The 19,128-nt window shown below is 41.0% G+C and overlaps 1 protein-coding gene across 2 annotated transcripts in view; it reads right to left on the minus strand.

The window, feature by feature from the left end:
- Positions 1-19,128, minus strand: part of CHST11 (carbohydrate sulfotransferase 11) — a 152,611-nt gene that overhangs the window by 73,125 nt on the left and 60,358 nt on the right. For both annotated transcript variants that reach the window (XM_015864533.2, XM_015864524.2), the window contains exon 2: positions 17,165-17,250. In XM_015864533.2, the coding sequence (XP_015720019.1) occupies positions 17,165-17,250 (86 nt within the window). The remainder of the gene's footprint in view (positions 1-17,164; positions 17,251-19,128) is intronic.

Genomic DNA, 19,128 nt, shown 5'->3' on the forward strand with positions numbered 1-19,128 from the left:
CATTAAAGAAGTTGTTGGTACTGGATAATCAGCACATGAACACAGCACAGAGAAGTGGTAAATTTATGTGCTCCACTCACTTTTCCTGAGATTTGTCTGGTATGCTAATTGTCTACAGCTTGATAATATCTCTTAAATTTATATCCCCTTAAGATTTACACCATGTTCCAACCACTGCTCTGCAGCACAGGGCTCAGATGAAATCCCTGCAGTCAACTTGGGCTCTCTGGGTCACTCCCATGAAGCTCACTTGGAAATCAAGCCACAGATGTACAGGCTATGTTTGGTGGTGTCAAAGATTCTCCTGTGAATTCCTCATGCTCAGAGAATAACACAGATGCACCCTTTCCAAAAGCGTTGGATGGGAATGGGGTTACCTGGAGGGCAGGGAGAGAGCACATGCTCTTAAACACCTTTCGTACTATTTAAATATTCCCATCTGGAGTCACCATCATTACCTCTTAAACTAATTTTCTAATGGGAGCTGTCAGCACTCACATCGCTTTTTTCTGGTGTTGCTATCACTGGTTAAAAGGAAGGAAAAAAGTTCTTGACGATACACTCTGGAGGCTCAGAAGCCCTAAAGACAAGCTATGGGACACACAAAGCTCTCACCTCAAGCCGTCTGTACAGAGCCAAGCTGGTGTTATCACTCAAAGCCATTCAGTGGTGCACAGAAACAAATGCTGCGGTTGCACCACAGACACGTCCTAACCCTCAAGGCACAGTACTACTTGGCAGTCAAGGAACTGATGGCTGAATGCTGCTTTTTTTGCTCTGGTGAATGTGCTTGGGAACAGCAGCAGGAGTCATAACATATCTGATTTGTGGTTAGATCCACAGCTGACATTTCAGCATCCTTCTGAAAATAAAAAAATAATCATGTCCATACATACACACAAATTACTTTTGGAGTGTATATAATAAAATAATTGGGGGCACTTTACATAGAAAATAGTAGAAAGGGTTATTTGCTTCACAACAAGAAAGAATTCGTACCTATTTCCTCCTACAGCGTGAATACATTTCCCACTGGATAATATTAGCATGAGCTGGAATATGTGCAGATTTTCATTCCAAGACAATTACATGTTTTGGAGCCGGCATTTCACAACTCATCAAAAGCAGAAACCAAAGCTTTAGAAGCTTTGGAAGGCAATATCTCATTTTACCAAAGAGAACCACGATGTTCTCTTCTTGCTTTCAGAGATATTGAGCCATCAGACTGATTTTCACTTTTCTCACAGAAGGGAAAAGAAACTGAAGAAATTTGTAAGCATTTCCAATTTCTTTCTTTTTTTAAATTTCTTTCTTGGAGCTTCTGAGGTTACTGGAAAATAGCTCTGCAAGTGGAACAGTATCGATGCATGTCAAGAATGATGCAAAAACCAGCAGGAGAAATGCTAAATCCATGCTGACGAGCCTTCCTGTCACATCTACCTGGCAACTTCACAGCACTTTGGGAAGGATATATCATCAGCTACATGCATGACCATGCCATCATTTGGGGATATATAATGCAGTACTTGGGACTTTAGAACAGAAAGTGATAAAAAATAACAGATTAAGAGGAAAAAGTGCAAGTTAGCAGAGGTGTATTATCCTGGGGAAAAATTTATGAATGTAAGATACATTTATGAATGTAACCCTTCCAGGCTGACAAGAGTCCAGTGGGATCCTTGGGATTATGGCTGTTTCCAGGTACCCTCCTGCCCCCATCCCCACTTACACTGCACATAGCAAAGCCTTAAAGATTGCAGCTGAAGGCGCTTAGAGCCCACATGCACCACAAAGATGCTCCGGATGGTATAACACCTTTGTGGAAATGCCTTTCTGGATGCTACTTTTAATCCATGGTATTAAATGCGCTTACAGATATTCCTTTCCAGCACACTTATTACTTATTTGATTCCCATGAACGTAAATGGTGGGTGCTGGTTAATGTCAAACCACGTGATGAAATTATTTCTGTTCCCATCTAGATTTTCATAGTCTTAAATAAAAAAAAAAAAAAAAAAAAAGACACAGATACACCAATAAGACCAGACCTGAAGCACTCATCCTGATCACCTCCTACCATTCCTACAGAATTCTGTGATTCTACCATGTATTTCAGACAAAGCCTTTGTTCATGGGATAAAGCACATTGTGTTATCCTCTCTATCCTACCTAATGCGTAATGGATAATACTACGCTTACAAATATTAATGAAAAATGACTAATGACAACTAAATGATTCACTTAGCTTGGCTTTCTCTGTAATACTTTCTTCATATGACAGACATTTATCAGTTCACACTGATGACCCAACAGACGCCCCACTATGTGCAGAGAGCCTGTCTACGCATTAAAACTTAATGCGCAATGCAAGAATTATTGATGTTAGCTCTGTTCTAAAAGGGCAGATCAGCAGGATTTTGTTTTATTTTTTTCTGCTGTGGCTTTATTTTCCTTAGCTACTGAATAATCATGGATTTTTAATTTTATCAGAAGCTCATGCTCCAAAACACCAATTAATTTCCCCATCATATTATTTTCTCCAAACCGTTGGATTTTTTTTTCTGTTTTTTTTTGCCTCATGCACCTTTAGAGATGCGCTAAAATAAGTACACATGTGATGCTTCAAGACTAAAAGCCAGCTTGGAAAGCCCAGCGACTGCACACGATGTTCTGTCTGTATGCAAAGAGAAGCAGGGAGCCTTAATGGGGCTCATGTTCTCCACAGAATTTCAGCACTTCTGAGAACAGCCAAATGCTGATAATTACTGGAGCCAAATACTGCAGGGAGATGAATGCTGCCTTGAATACACACACACAACCATCTCTACTGTACTAAAAGGATGTATGCGATGAGTGGGCTGGAGCCAAAAGCTCTGCTTTGCACCGGGCTGATAGAGCACCTCTAATGCTGACAGCACCAGCCTTGCAATTAGGGTTCTTCTCATTCAGGAGCTGCTGGCTGTGTTGGACCATGGACTACTGGATGCAAACCTCTTCTGACACACACCTCTTGGCAGGGCTGCCTTGCAAAAGGCAAACACATAAAGGTATTTGGTAGATCGAGATACATTGCTTGCATCCCTTTGCTGATTCAAGGATGTTCGTAAAGCCTCTACAAAAACGGAAAAAAATAAGCCTCAAAGACAAGCAATTGGAGTTCTCCCTCCATCTTTTTTTCCTCTGAATGCAGATAGACAAGGAAGCGCTTTCCAAAGCGCCTGAATGCCTGGCCTTGAGACTTCACAGCCAGAAACCTGAATGAATCGCTCGCTTTTCTAATTGCCCCAGCCAGACTGGAAATAGATTTCAGCTGAAGACACACAGGCTTATTGGAGCTTTTACCCTACATCTAAATATAATCTCCAGTGGCAGGCTGTACTATACAAAGCAATGCAAATGGCAATTTAAGAGCAGAAATAGTAAGGGGCTATAATCTTTTAGCTATTTTTAAACAAATGAGGGGTCAACAAGCTATTTACTGAAATCTATTCTTAGATTTCACAAAATTATAACGTAAAAAAACAAACTGAGCTTGGCCTTTACTGCCTGGAGAGAATGTCAGAGTGTGCCTAGGTATACTTTTTATTAGAAAGAATTAAACGTGGAAGGAAATTGAATGATCTGTTCAATGGATATATTTGATATAGGACCATTAATGCATTTTTCAGCAATAAAAGCAAAGAATGCAGTTCCAGCCAGACATTTCTTTTCAGTTTTGCTATCCAGACAGTGCTGGATTACAATTTAGGGAAATGAAGTGAAAGAGCAGATGTATCATCTTTCTGATAGGCAGTCAGAGGGGAGGAGCTGGAAGGCAGACCATTCAAAGGATAATTGAAGAATGATATTTAAACAAGTTACATTTATGCCCTCAGGCGTTAAGCATAGGAGACTGCTGTTAATTCTCAGTACTAGAGCATGCCTCACTTCAAAACAATGAACACAATAAATAATTTTGTTTCCAAAGACAAACAGGAGACACCAGTTAGCAGCTGGGAAATCCTCTGCAATAGAAAATACAGCAAGATAGCAACACTTCATCTGAAGTTAGTCTGAGCCAGATGCCAATCAAGCTTAATACTCATCATCATTTGTTATGACACATTATCATGTTTTCAGCCATTTCAGATTAGAGATGTGTTGGGGGGTAACATGCAGCCAGCTGTGATACAGCCCCATATGCAGGTTGTAGTGCAGGGCACAGGCTGGCAGGATGCTGGGGGTACAGAGGATTTCAGCATCACAGAGTACTTTGTTCAAGCCATGTATTTACACCAGACTGCAGAAAGGTAAGAGGAAATTTTCTAAATGTTTCAGCCTTTAAAAACCTGTCTTCTGTGTTCTACAGCAGCGGCGTGGCCTCTCCAAAAGCCCTCAGCTCCCAGCATCTGATGTTTTCAAATCCTGCTTAATAACTAAACAGGCATTAACCCTTTCCAATAAAAAAAAAAACACATATATTAATTAACACACTTCAGCAGAGCGCACATGGCATCCGTGACAATGACACACTAGGGTACCATGAGTAGCATCATGCACTCCATGCCATTGGAATTTCTAGTAATTAGCTACTTAATTCCAAGCTGAAACAATTAGTCTCCCCATCAAGAATTGCTTTTTATTTTTTTTAGCTCAAACCAAGGCAATGAGAACAGAGAGAGAACCAACCATCCCCAGTCATGCAAACAGATTTTGCAGAATCAAAGTTCAGGCTTACAAATATACATTTGGTAAGTATAATAAAGCATTGGGCATACAAAACCAGTGCTTTTTTTTAGACTGGCACAAAACCTGTTGGCAGCACTGGGCACTTTCCTAACTCATAGATTTCAGTGGTAGCTGGGCTGTATGGAGATTCATGCTCACATTTGTACATGAGGAAGGAGTCCACCTGTGGTCTGTAAAGTCCTCCACACAAACATGGGCTCTCCCTGATGTTACTACTGAACGCAGAAGTAACAACTCTGTATATCAGGAAACAGAGTTTAAATTCATTACATTCAATACCAAATACTTGGTATCCTTTCAAGTGTCTGAGGAATTTAAGATGTCTTACAGCAGTTCTGGTAGATGCACTATCTAACTAGGAGCCAGTAATTATACCTATTGTTTTCTATAATCAGAACACTACACAGACAGTGATAACATCACCACACTATCTCTAAGAAGCAGGAAAATGGCATCTCTCCTTTTAGAAAAGTGGAGACATACAAAATGATCTGGTGACAAAGAATGGCAAAACCAGCATTAAAATTTAGGATCTGATAGGATTCAGTATGCATGACTGAGTATCACTGAACAGGCATCAGTTCTGAAGGATCAGTTGCTCAATACAGTATTTATAGCACAATCAGAGTGCAAACAACATGAATGGAATATTTCCCTCAAGCCTCTTCAACTAAGGAACTGACTCTAAGCCAACATAATGAATGAGAATCTTTCTACTGACTTTAGGAGCCTTTGGATGAGACTTCCCTTAGGCAGGATAGAATGGAATGTCCAACTGTGAGAGTCAGCTAAAGGATCTTCACTGATTTTCAAAAGACACCGGACCATAACAACAACCTACAAAGCAGTACAGCATTTAGATTTCTCACTTCACATGAACCTCCAGCTTTACAAGGAAACATACTGCATAGGCCTCTTATTCCAGGTAATTACCAATAGGATGTGAGGTAATGGCCTCAATTTGCACCAGGGTAGGTTCAGGTTGGATATTAGGCAAAATTTCTTCTCGGAAAGAACACTTCTCAGAAAGAACAGTGCTGCAGTGGCACAGGCTGCCCAGGGAGGTGGTGCAGTCACTGTCCCTGGAGGTGTTCCAGAACCATGTGGATGTGGCACTGAGGAACATAGGTTAGCACTATGGTAGTGTTGGGCTGACAGTTGCACTTTCCCAGTCTTAATGAGTCTATAACACTCTAACACTTCAGTGAGGAAATCGAGGCAGGGAGGATGCACAAGGGAGCATATTACTCCAAGACAACCTTGCAGTGACATGTGGATGTGTTACTAACAGTCAGAACCTGCTTCTCAGAATTCATTTTGGAGGATAAAGTAATGGCAACTGTAACACTAATAAATTTTTATCTTTAATTTCTAAATCTTTAGCTTTATCTTTTTTTTGTCTCTGCAATTATCCTCCATTCTCAGTTTGTCCAAAGCAGAATCCATACGAAGGAACAAGAGCTTCATATAGGAGCTGGACAAGCTCAGTCACATCCAGACTGCTTCCTTACCCCATTTTCTTATTCCATCTGATATATCTGATCTTCAAAACAGCAAAAGAAACCACAACAGCAATCACTTTCTGCATCTTGGTGAGTGACCAAAATTAGTGACCTCCACAGCTCTGTGCCAAACCCATAGGAATAGCTGCACTGCCTCACTGCACCAAAATCCATACCCACAGGGAGCAGTGTGCAGCCTCTTCGTACAAATCAAGAACCCAGAGTGTGCATTACTTGAAATCATTTCTATGCATAGCTTCCAGAGACAGTAGCAAGTTTGGCGAAGAAGGAAGGGAGTTTATTTAGGTTATTTGCTGATGCAGATAATGACTGAACACATAGATTTTTATTATTTTTTTTTTGTCATGCTGGTGCTCATACAACGCTGATTTGTTAGCAGCAAGACAGATCTTGAACCTGCATGAGACAGTCTTAAATGGCAGATGGCAGTGCTTTGCCAGTGACTGAAGAGAGAGGTTCAGTGTCTAACAGATGATACCCCCGTCTTACTTCTTCATCCCTGATTTAATTACACTGATAATGTTATGAGAAGCAGAAATCAATTATTCATTGAACCTGCCTAAGAAAATCATTCTTTTATGCCATGTATTTTGTTTCAAGATCATTTACACTTTGATAAAAAGGCAGTTTTCTTCCTTCAGCTTCAATATTTTATATGCTAACTCACTTAACAGCCCAAGTGAAAACTGAAGAGTCTGTCCTGGGCATGGCAGGAAGGTGATGCTCTAAAACTCTCCCAGACTGCCTGCTGCATCCCCATTGCTGTGCAAATCAGCAATCACGAGTAGGATGCACAGAAAGAGATCTGTTACATCCCTCTGGAAAACAAAGCCCTTTGATGCACTCACATCTCAGACTCCCATGGCTTTTTAAGAGGTTGTTGGAGGTGAAGTCACAGATCTTTCACTGCTTGTTTTCAAGCCCTCTCCATTTTTAATAAGCAGAATACTTGGCTTGCCACGATTTCCTTGACACAACAGATTTTCTCCACCATTCCCATTAAAAGTAATACTGCTTTTTACAAACTCAAAAGAAGACAATGAGCTCACATTACCAGCTGACAGACAACATTCTTTTCTTCTGCTTGGCTTGTTTTTGCACTGGTTGGCTGAAAATAATAAAATGAATGACAGTATAATTTTCAGAGGAACAAGTATCTCATCTCTCTCTGCTCTGCCATCAACTGCCCATTTTCATTCTTTGACTAACTATGCTTTCTGATAAAGCCATGACCACAGACCCACACAACACCTCATGCAAAAAATATTCCAGTCTTTATCAGATAAAGGCCAGGTTGGATGGGATCCTGGGCAGACTGAGATGGTGGGTGGCAGCCCTACCCATGGCAGGGGGTTGGAACTGGATGGGCTTTAAGGTCCCTTCCAACATAAATAATTCTAGGATTCAATGATCCGATTAAAAAAATTATGAAAGGGAAAGGGAGAATGAGCAGAGTGGAGGACAGTGGAGGCACTGGAACAGGTTACCCAGAGATGTGATGGATGCCCTGTCCCTGGAGACTTTCAAGGTGAGGCTGGATCAGGCCCTGGGCAGCCTGGTCGAGCTGTGGTATTCCTGCTCACTGCAGGGGAGTTGGACTAGATGGCCTTCAAAGGTTCATTCCAACTCTTAAGGATTCTATGATACTAGACAGAAGAGACTCCAGGGTTGGATGAAATAGGGAGCACAAGGAAAGGCAAGAAGAGATGGTGGCCTTGGCAAGGAGACAACCATGCCTCCTGCACACAGCTGCCACAGTTTACTAATCCATGTTTACATGACAGAAAGCAGCCAGAAGCAGCTTCACAGGGAGAAGCAGATCCTACCCCACCCTATGATCAGGCACTTGACTCTTTGGGGTCAATATCAGAGCACTCCTTATGTGGTGTGAGCGAGTCCATGGCTGCTGGGGATGGGGACACAGGGCAGCTAGGCCTCACATGAGCACAGTCATTTCTGTGGCCTAAAATTTATCCTCAAACACATGAACTCAGACCTTGCCAGAAGCCAAGCGCTGCTTAGGGAAGAAACTGTGTGGAAGCAGAGGGGAGAGTGCCCACAGTGATCCATGTGGCAGGGAGAACGGAGTCTGGACCCCTCACATAACTCGGGGCCAACAGTAAGCCAGGTGAAGAGCACACAGACAGGGTGACAGAAGCCTACAGATATCCACTTAGGGACAGCACATTCTTGACGTGGGAGGATTTGTATCCAGGTTGTAAATATGTAGCATTTAAATGTAAGAAAGTCCATACACATGCTTTTGTAGGTCCAAAGCTATGGGGGAAAAAAAAAAAAAAAAAAAAGAAAAAAAAAAAAAAAAAAAAAAAAAAGGAAAAAGCCCGTGCTGTGCCTACATAAACTGCTCAAAGCAGTAATTCTTGGCTATTATTTTATAGAGTGATGTCATTGGCATAACAATCTCTTAAAGGAAGAAAGAAGTAATTGTGGAAGTACCTTGTACTGCACCTCACCTTCACCACGGGAACCTTCATTCAGTTTGCATTAAATAAGACATTATGCTTTGGAGAAGTTTCAGCAATTTCAGCTTCTCCTTACCAGTTCAATGAAACATTTCTCTTTCAGCTGAGCTTGTTATGAATATTTAATGTATCAGAATGAACTGAAAGCTACCACTGTGCATCTGCTCTCCAGCTTTCCATCTACTGACATCAAGGCTTAGCTTCCAAAATATGACATTAACTCCATTGCTATGTAAATACAACTCCTTCAACCAACATTTCATGAGTCAAATGTATGCACAGCGAAAGCCAAACATGGCTTGAATAGATGAAACTGTCCTCTCACAGCCAGAGATGTCTTTGTTCGTTCAGCTCCCAGGGTCAATTCCCCATGCCAGCTTGTACATTCGTCTTCTGTCCTCTAATTGAATTAATATCCGCTTCCTCTTACTAATCCCCAGACGCTTGTCCAAAAATGATCTAAAAGACACAGCCCACGTTTACAGGAGGAGGGGAAGGATTTATTATTAGGTCATCAGTTTGATACTACAGAGGCTTGCTAACTTACTGCACAGGCAGGCAATCTCCATGCAACTCAACTGCAGGAATACTGTGATTTTTTTTAATGCATGTTTTGCTTTTACCTTTGTGGTCGAACCACACTAAGAATACTGTTCGGACTGATTTAAGACTGAAATGACAGAGACACCCCTTCCTGGGTTTTCCAGGCACTAGAAAGATAGATAAACTTCAGCGTACAGTAAGCTTGCCAACTTTCTTTAGCCACACCAGGATATACAACTATTACAAGTTGTTTTTCTAGATGAGAAAACAACACATGCTTTACAAACACTGTTTTTGCTATATTCATATGCAGTAAAGCATAAAACTCCACTTTTTTCACTTTTACATCTCTCCCACATCATTAAGAAGCAAAGTCTGAAAGTTACTGACTGAAACCAGTCAGAGCATGGCTGGCCCAGGTGATGACTAGTCAAATCATCATTCAGGCAGCACACAGGGTAAGCTTACCTCACCAGAACTTCAGGCAAGTGGAGCAGGCACCATACAGACTTCAGCAAAGGCTCATTAGATAATCCAGGCTGGATTTAACTAGCTACACCTCTGTGCTAAAACTCTACAGCTTGCCTCCCAGCAGTACCAGGAATTTCCTTTCATGCCAGTGTCATAATGCATGGTGGCTTGTGGCCACATCTCTCCAGAGACAGTATTTTAACCTTGCATTGCCTGCAGTACCTAAAGAAGAGCAATTCTGAATCTGTGCACATAACCAGACAAGCAGATTACTGCACTTTGACTGAAAAAAAACTTGGGCAAGGTGCAGCTGGTCACATTACTGAGGTGGATTTACATTTCATACTGTACAGAGCTAAAGAGCATGAACGTTACACATCAGTTCATGGGACCTGAAAAGCTGCATCCGATACAGTTAAGTCTGTAAAAATGGGACTTGGGGAATCTGATCTCTGAAAAATAACTGCCATTTTTATCCCCTGCTCTTCCTTATCTTTAAATCTATATAGCTAATAAGAAATACAAGCACTGTGGACAGTTTTAAAACATCTGTCTTTTCTCATTGTCATAATTATGCCTACTGGGATTCTTTACAGTTCTTTGGGGAGTGAGTGGCTACAGCTGGGCTCCTGGGATTTGCAGAGATTACCTTGCCCTGTGTATGGTTCTGCTGCATGGAGTTAAGAAACCTCTTTGACAACAAAGACTGCGGGGAAAATAGGCAAATGTTTAAACCAACAGTTGCTACTCCACACTGAGTAGAGAAGACTGTCCTGAGAATATCTGCACCAGAAATAAATGAGAGAGGCTACACTGTGAATAACCACAAGGTCCAGACTGAGGTTATTAGAGCAGAGCCACATCTCTCTGCATTCTGAAGTATAATAATACCAGTCTGGTCAAGCTCGTATAAAATCTCAACCTAGGGAAGAAAGAGAGGAACCTAATGTAGAGAAATAGGCAGGTGAGTCGTATGAACATTGCTTGGTTCTGAGAAGCAACACACAGATAAAACTCATTCAAGTCAGCAGTCACAGAAATCCTCATAGACACTGATCAGACCACACAGCCCGGCTCTCCCCTCCATACAGCTGGTGCTGGTCTGGCAGGGAGTGCACATAACACACACAGATGTTCACCTGTGAAAATCATGTTACCCTCTTTCCCCTCCAACGCATAGAATTCTCTTGGTTTTGGCCACGTCTCCTCTATTACTCCTTATTCCCATAATTGTATTCCTCTAGAAAGCCTTTACATTCAAATGCATGAACTCTCAAAATAATAAGACGACTCAGGGACTGAAGCGATTGAAAGAGAGATCTCTGCTGCTTCTTTTTCTAACAGAGAAATCGGAGCTTCTTTTAGTGACAATAGTATTGTTTCATTTCATGCAGCCTTCTATTAAACACAGGTGCCTAAAAATCCATCCCAATGCACTGAAATAACTTGAATGAACTAGTCCTGAGGATAATTCTGGCCCTAACTGCCATTAGTTACTGTACAAACTTGCCTGATTAATTCTTCTTGCCTTACAAAGGCATCCAATATGTTACAAGGAACGATATATGAAGCACAGCGTACCTGAAACCTTCCCCCCCTCCCTACATCATTTCCCCAGCATCTAAAACAGGCTCTTATCATTTGTAATCAGTAATTAATAACAAAGCATTTTCACTAGTGCAGTTTTTCTGCTAAGGTTAATGTAATATTTCATCCCAGGCCAGCTGCTGTTTTACGACTTACAACCACGACAGTAAGTAATGCTTTTGCATACAAAGTCATCCACAGAGTAAATCAATTACTTTCTCTTTCAACAGCAGGCATTTGCTGCAGCAGGGGAGAATAATTAGTAAACAACAATATTGTATCTAACAGCATTATATTCCCAAAGTTTGTCACTATACATTGAATTTTCTTCCCTATGTATCCATTCTGCATTCTTTTCCATTACAATGTTTTTAATCTATGATCAATCACATACTGCAATTAAGAGCTACACTTACCGTGCTACTATTATGCACATGAATGTGCCTGCATAGATCAGTATCTATCACACAGCGTATATTGTCAGTACTGGTACAACTTCTGGGTCACCTCTTGTCCACAGAAGGACAAACATGCACTTATGACTATTCACCCCAAATGCAAGGCATCAATAAATTCTAATGCATTGTTCTTTACATAGGCTGCACTATTTCTTGTACTCCAAAGTTCACATCAGGCTGCCCAAGGAAATGGTAGAGTCACTTTCCCTGGAGATGCTCAAGAACCATGTGGACATGCCACAGTGGCGACGGGCTGATGGTTGGACTGGAAAATCTTTGTGGTCTTTTCCAATCTTAATGACTCTATCAAAGTATCTGCATCACTATCCTTGTGAGAAAATAAAGCAGCCAGAACACACACAAGTGAAAAAGGGAGAAAAGTTAGAGTACAGCACTGATGTAATCTTCCTTTCTTACTGAAACTCCTCTTGATTGCAATAACTGTTTGGCAACTCAGACTCTTCTTGCATGCCTGCTGACACTGACAAAGACACATGCTTGGCTCACGAAGCCTGTGAGCCAGAGGTTGTTGTGTGCTGGCTGAGCATCGTGAGTCATTTATCCTACTGGTAACCTGCCATGATCACCTGCTGTCAGTGACAAACCAGACTTTTCATCTTACTCAGTGACCTGCCCTTTGTTTCTTTTATTTCTGAGAATAAAAAGCTGCTGAACACAGAAATAAGCTGCAGAGCTCCCAGTACCTCAAGATCATCAAGGGCAGAAATACCAGTTTTAAGCATCTGAGCCTCTGATTCCAAGTGCTGTGGACAACACATACACAATGCTCAAACCACAGAGCTCCCCACAAACCTCTGTCCATTAATAGTTGCAGTTGACCAGAGTCATTCTAATGAACGGAAATCAACCTGAAGATAGGAAATACCAACCCAGATAAAAGCTAAGGGATGTGGGCTGAACTGGGTTGATGTTTGCATATGCTATCCAAACAGCTTGAGCCACAAATAACCATGCAGCATCTCTAAAAAAGGAGCACTTGCGGCCTGAAGATGTATAAACACTGTCTGCAAGGCAGTAGCTCACTTTCTTTTCACTTGGCAGGAAGGAAGGGAAGAAAAAAAAAAAAGTGGACATCATAAAAGAAATGGGTCCTTTTGAAATGACTGCTCTGAAACAGTCCAATACAATTTCATAACACAAAGGCAACGTGAGGTCTGCAGCTCTGACTCACCAGGTTTAGCAACTCATGAGGCAACCTGGCTCCCGTTACACCAAAAAGCAGCCACCTAGAAGTGCAGTTCCTCAACAAAAAGAAATGTGTTTGAAAAGGAAAGTAACAAATGACAAACAGTCTGACCTTTGTTTAAACTGTCATGCTGACTCATTAGTTAGTTAGGCAATGTGTCAAACTAGAAATAGAAACAAAGTCATCCTTGGGATGTGGATCCTAATGGATAAAGGACTGTACCTCTGCCATGCTGCTTACACCGGTGGAGCTAGTTAGATCAGACAAAGATTTCCTGGGAATTAGGTGCTAACCTTGACAAGCAGAAGACAAATTCTGACTAAAAGGTGAAGTTACTTCCCTTTCCTTCAATATCAGGAATCTATTCTGGCTTGCAATTTGCTGCAGTTCAGAAGCATTTTCATTGCTTCAAACAAATCCACATCAACCACTCATAGTGCACAATCCTCAAGTATGACATTATCCAACTCTGAACTTCTGGTAACTCCAGCTCAACAACCCGATACACAATTATCTGTTATTTTTGGAGCAATGGGGCTGTACTCAGTCGTGCAAATTACAAGACGCAATTCCATATGTTGTCTTCCAAGAATAAATTTGAAAAATATTTGTTTATCCATGTTCTTAATTTCCTGGAGTTTGATACACAAAAAATCCCAACAACAATATTCAATATGCAATGCAAACCTGTAACTGAACACAGATGAAGAGCCTTGACACATCTAGATTTTCCCTTTCGCAACTATACCACATTACAACTATCTGGCAGAACGGAAATAGTTCTGGTTAATACAGATCCAAGTTGGCTTTTTAACAAGCCCATTAAAGAAATGGTTCATTTCATTCAGCCCTCCAAATTTGCCACTGGTACCTCTGCTCCTTATTAGTAATTTCTAACTGAAAATGAAAGAAAAAATAGGGTCTCAGAAACATGCTGCATGCTGTCTGCGTGTACTCAGGGACCACACTTTCACTTAGTCAGTGTAAATCCAGTTGATTTATATTGACTTTTCTTTCCCTCATGGTATATTAGTGCTCACAAAAAAATCTTGCAGTAAAAGCCTTAGAAAAGAAGCCTTTTGTCCACAGACAAATGCACTCCTCACTTTGTGCCCTATTAAGAAGGAAAAGGAGCAAAAGCATTATTCCTACTTTTACAATACCCAGAAGGCCATGTACTCAACTATGACAGAAATAACACACGGGCTTTGTCATAGACACTTAATTCTAAACTAACTCAGTCCTACCTCCACCCCATTTATTCTCTCCTTCTCTATGAAGCATCTGAACAATTATGATCAGTCCATTGAAAAATCTAACTGCAGTTCTCACAAATTCAGCTCCTGTACACCACTGGTTCAGTCACCCTTAGATCACTGCTACATTTGAATATATTCAAGTCAAAATTTCCTATTCTTTTCTTTTTCCTTCTCACAATCATTCACCAAGCCAAAAAGAATCTCAAAAGACAAGCTGGCATTTGCAAACAACCCAAACAACTCCATAGATGGAAACAAAACAGTGCAGGATCAGAGAGGCTGTGATATGTCAACACAGTAAATACCCACGGTCAAATCCTCAGCTGGTGTAAATCAACCTGTCTCCATCTGCCTTTATGAAGGCAGCACAACCTTAGGCCAAACACACAGTAAAATGCCTTATTCATATTAAAATACGGTATTTTAAATCTGAGAGATTTCTGACCCCATCTAGTACTCCATTTTCAACTGACTATGTTGTAATATTCCCCTTGATATGGAGCAGCCAGGAAGACTCTGCAAGCTAGGATATACGGGCCCTAATATAATCTCAGAGTAGGTAGCCACATGAAGTCCCCTTCTCTACCTACCTCTCCTGGAGATGCTGGAGGCAGCCCAGGAGCAACAGCATAGGAGTTAGATATGGTTGTGTACTGCTGCCTACCTGAGGAAGCCTAAAGCATGTGGAAAGTACTGCATAGTAGAGGATGATGAGCCATAGCTGGGTACTCCTATTACCAGATAAACATGCATGTGGACATAGTAAATATTTAAAGTTTCCTTAAAGTCATCCTTAAAGATTTGCCACTTCATCTAGCTTGTAGCAATCCAAAGCCATATCTGTAGGGCTTCTTGTACTGTGTTCTCAGTTCCAGGAATCCAACAGGTTTTGAACACCAAGAGTTAAAGATCTACTGGATGTTTCAATTAAATGTATCAGCAAGAGAGAGATCTTGATTACAAATTCTTCTGCATAAGTATTTTATTGACTTCTGAGCTGACTTCACAAATGGCCAGTCATGAACTGCAGAAACCGATTAGGGGCCCATTATGACCCGATTAGTCATTTCCAGACTGATGTCTTATGTTGGCCTCTATTTGCTGCCTCCTCTTGTTCCTGCATGCACTTGCTTGCCTGATATATTACTCAGTGTCTGCAGCATGCAAGGCCCCATCTAAAAAGTGAGTAAATACCTACTAAAAACAAAGAAAGAAACAAAACATAAAAGCTTGATGAGAAGGAGTGTCACTGAGCAGATGGAAGCACTTCAGAGTGAAAAATGTCATCTGCTTAGTTCAACACAGGCTGCAAGAAATGCTGTGCTTACTCAAACACTGACTTTTCTGCCTACCTCCTAAGAGAGCCCAGAAAGGCAGGCAAACACTTTACTTGGTCAGGGCATGCAGAAGGGAAGGAGAGGTGAAAATGAAGCTGCCAGCTGCATCCTCTGCTTCAGGAAACAGCTGACTTAGCTTGCCAGAGGCACTGGGATTGTAGCCTTTCGATGGATGGAGATGTTTCTCTCTTATGGGATTGACTTTAACAGTGTTAAAGGGTAAGGAGGTCTTAACTGACACGCTGCATACCCCAAAGAGAACAATTAAATGTACAGCTTCTTCCCTTACCCATCCTTCTTGAGTATCTGCAAAGAGTGTTTAAATATTTAAATTTAGGCAGCAAATTCTAATATTTCTCCTTTGTAGCACCCAATCGTTACTAGTCAGGCCTTTTAACACTTCCCATTTACGCAACACTAACTCCCACAGCAGTCAATAAAGGCCAGTATATTAGTATGATAAGCTCATGCTCCCAGCCATGCACAAAATTCCAACTGAATTAGAAAGTCATCCTATGTTCATGAAAACCATACTATGGAGTTAATGAAGCTTAACTACTTTCTGTATCAGATAGTGCATATCTTTGGGTTGTTGTCAATTCTTCATATAAATATTTTAAATCACTTAGATTTCATTTTGCACACTGCATAGCGAGACTCTTCATAATCAAACAGTATTTAAAAGCATTTACTGGCTTGTTAAATCTAACAAGTTAGATTTATTGAGATAGTCACTTCCCTTAACAGCCAATTTAGTGGAACTCAATGTATTCACTGATGTATAAATATATAATAGGCGGTTGTTAAACCTTAATAAATATGTTTAATAGTCAGCTGGCATTTTCTCTCAATGGCAGCACTTCCCCTCAGTTGCCAACAGGAAATGTTGCTCCTGAATGTGCCAATTCAAGCCGAATATAGGAAATAAATTGATCCAGGAGAACAAATAAGAATACAAATTCCAGATAACTTTCCTGTACTTCACATCACAGGGAAATTGTTGTAGATTCACATCAAGACCATCAGGTGTCAAATAATGCACAGTGTAAGGAAGACCATTAGCTACTGTGCTTTGTCTTGATCTTGTAGAAGAAATGAACCAAGACAGGATGGGCAACTGGCTACTTAAAAACCATAGAAATGATTTTCATATATTACTATTGCAATTTTCCGCCTTCCTCCACTTGCTGATTCAATGTCCAGCACGTCACTTACTCTCACCCCAACCTGGCACTGTGTGTTGACTGGCAGATTAAATCAGGATGCTTCAGCATCTTGCTAGGAGATAAAAAATACTCTCAGGCTTTTAGGTACCTAGGAAAAATACTTTGAGGGCTCTGCATCATTAGGCAACTAAAAACCATCAGAAATTTGGCCCTTAGCTCAAACTGCAGAACTTTATATCTCAACTCTGCAGGTCCCAGGGTCATTTCTCCTAGCAGACAGCAGTTACTGCATATAAATGATTAAAAGAAACAAACAAACAAGCTAAAAAACCCACAGACCTAAACACCTTTAATTTAAGTACACCAGGCAGGGAAGTTTGATCACAGCCACAAGACGCTCACCTGGGTGGGATTATACAGTTCCTGGAGTGGGCTTCTGGATCCTTTCCGGCAGCAAATGTCCATCCCAAATGGATTTCTACGCATTACTGCAAGGGGAAATTGAAATTAATACAGGTTAGCAACACTGATTAGCAGTAATCAATTGCAATACCTACAGCAAGAACAGATTTTCTGATAAATTGGGGATTTCTACAGACAGCATTGTGTACTAATTTTTAATCTGTAAGAATTATCCAAGAGTTAAATCTTTGATCAACTGTGGAAGGTATTAAAACAAAGCTTTCTAATTCTCAATCTTATAAAAGCTGTTACCCCAAAGCTTCCATCTGGAGTGCCCCAGAGTTCAGGCACAAGTACTAAAGCCAAAGTGACCCCATTTTGAGTAGCAGTAGGTACCTGCTTCCCTGATCACTGTGGACCAGTTGGGTAAATTCCTACAACTGGTATCTCCAAGATGCAATATTTGAGCCTCTTTGATCCTAAATATGGAGGCCCACAGGATCTTGATATTAAAACACTTTAAAGTTTCTGGCCTATTGCTTCAGCTTGTCCTGGAACATATGCTCAGCAGTATGAAATACACACACAGCCAATCACTGCTGCACTTTCTCACTCCAAAGTGTATTTAGCTCTATGTATTGCAACTGAATATTTAATTGGTCCAAAAATCAACACAGACTGCTATTCTAGCTCCTCGCGAGCAAATTTTCAAACTGAAGGCTTCATAAGAAGGCTGATCCGGGACCATTTTGGATAGTAAGTCTTTCCACTAGAGATCCTGATCTGAATCCCAACAGGCACACAGATCATCAGTTTCAGGTTAGACCCTCCGTAGGCAGACAAGTTTAAATAAGAAGCTATTTTGCTTCAAGCACCCTCCATGTCTTCCAGTACTTAAGCGGGGCTTATAAACAGAAGGGAAATCAAATTCCCATACAGGTGGATAGTGATAGGACAGAGGGGAAGGCTTTAAATTTAAAGAAGAAACTGAGGTTAGATGTCACGGAAATATTCCACTGAGAGGGCAGCAAGGCACTGGCAAAGGCTGCCCAGAGCACCTTGGGTGCTCCATACCTGGAGAGGCTCGAGAGCAGGTTGGATGGGGCCCTGGGCAGCCTGGTATCACTTGCCAGATTTTGTAATAGGAAACTGCTGAAGTGTCCTGCAGTAATGGCTCTGAATTGCAGTGCTGACAGAAATACTATCACAGGTGTCAGGCCAAGAGTTAGGGAACACTGTCAAGCCATGCTTTAAAACAGAGTGCTTGTACACAATCATAATCAGTATGTCAAGTAGTACGAACACGTGTAAGAGTTTCCACGCAGACAGAATACTGTATGCAGCTCCAGTCTGGAGACATAACAGCCTCCTTCACTCAGACGTATCTATTTTTAAATTGAAGGTAATCACCTCATAATGTACCATGTCTCTTTTTCCCTGAGCAAACAACCATTCGGTGTGTCTTCTAATAGGACTCAGACATGCACGCTTAGTAAGCGAAGAAGCTAAATGTTTTCTTAACAGTTAGAACAGCAGTAAGAGATTACAATATTTATTTGTATTTAAATACCTGATAAGCTTCTGAGCCTTTCTAGACATGCAGCCAAATGTTGCAACTGTTCTGCTGCAGTGGCAATGTGCCTAGTTAAAATTTAACTCTAAAAATGTTTAAAAGCCACTAGAACTTTACAAAATAACTACATAAGCAATGTCAGCTTCTGGGGTCTGGAAGTGACTTAAGGAAGAAAATCCTACAGCCAGGATGTGAGACACCTTCAGTGGCTGTTCACCGTACTTTGATTACAGGGCTCTGGAACACTGATTCTTTGTTCCAAAATGAAGAACTCCAGAGCACTGTTTCCTAATTTCCCTCATACTTCACTTTTTTCATTAAATGCAATCAACAGTAATGTGCATAAATGCATCCCTTCCTGCTTCACTCCACCAGCAGGTATCAACACAGC

Source organism: Coturnix japonica, chromosome 1 (assembly GCF_001577835.2).
Source record: "Coturnix japonica isolate 7356 chromosome 1, Coturnix japonica 2.1, whole genome shotgun sequence".
Classification (NCBI taxonomy): domain Eukaryota; kingdom Metazoa; phylum Chordata; class Aves; order Galliformes; family Phasianidae; genus Coturnix; species Coturnix japonica.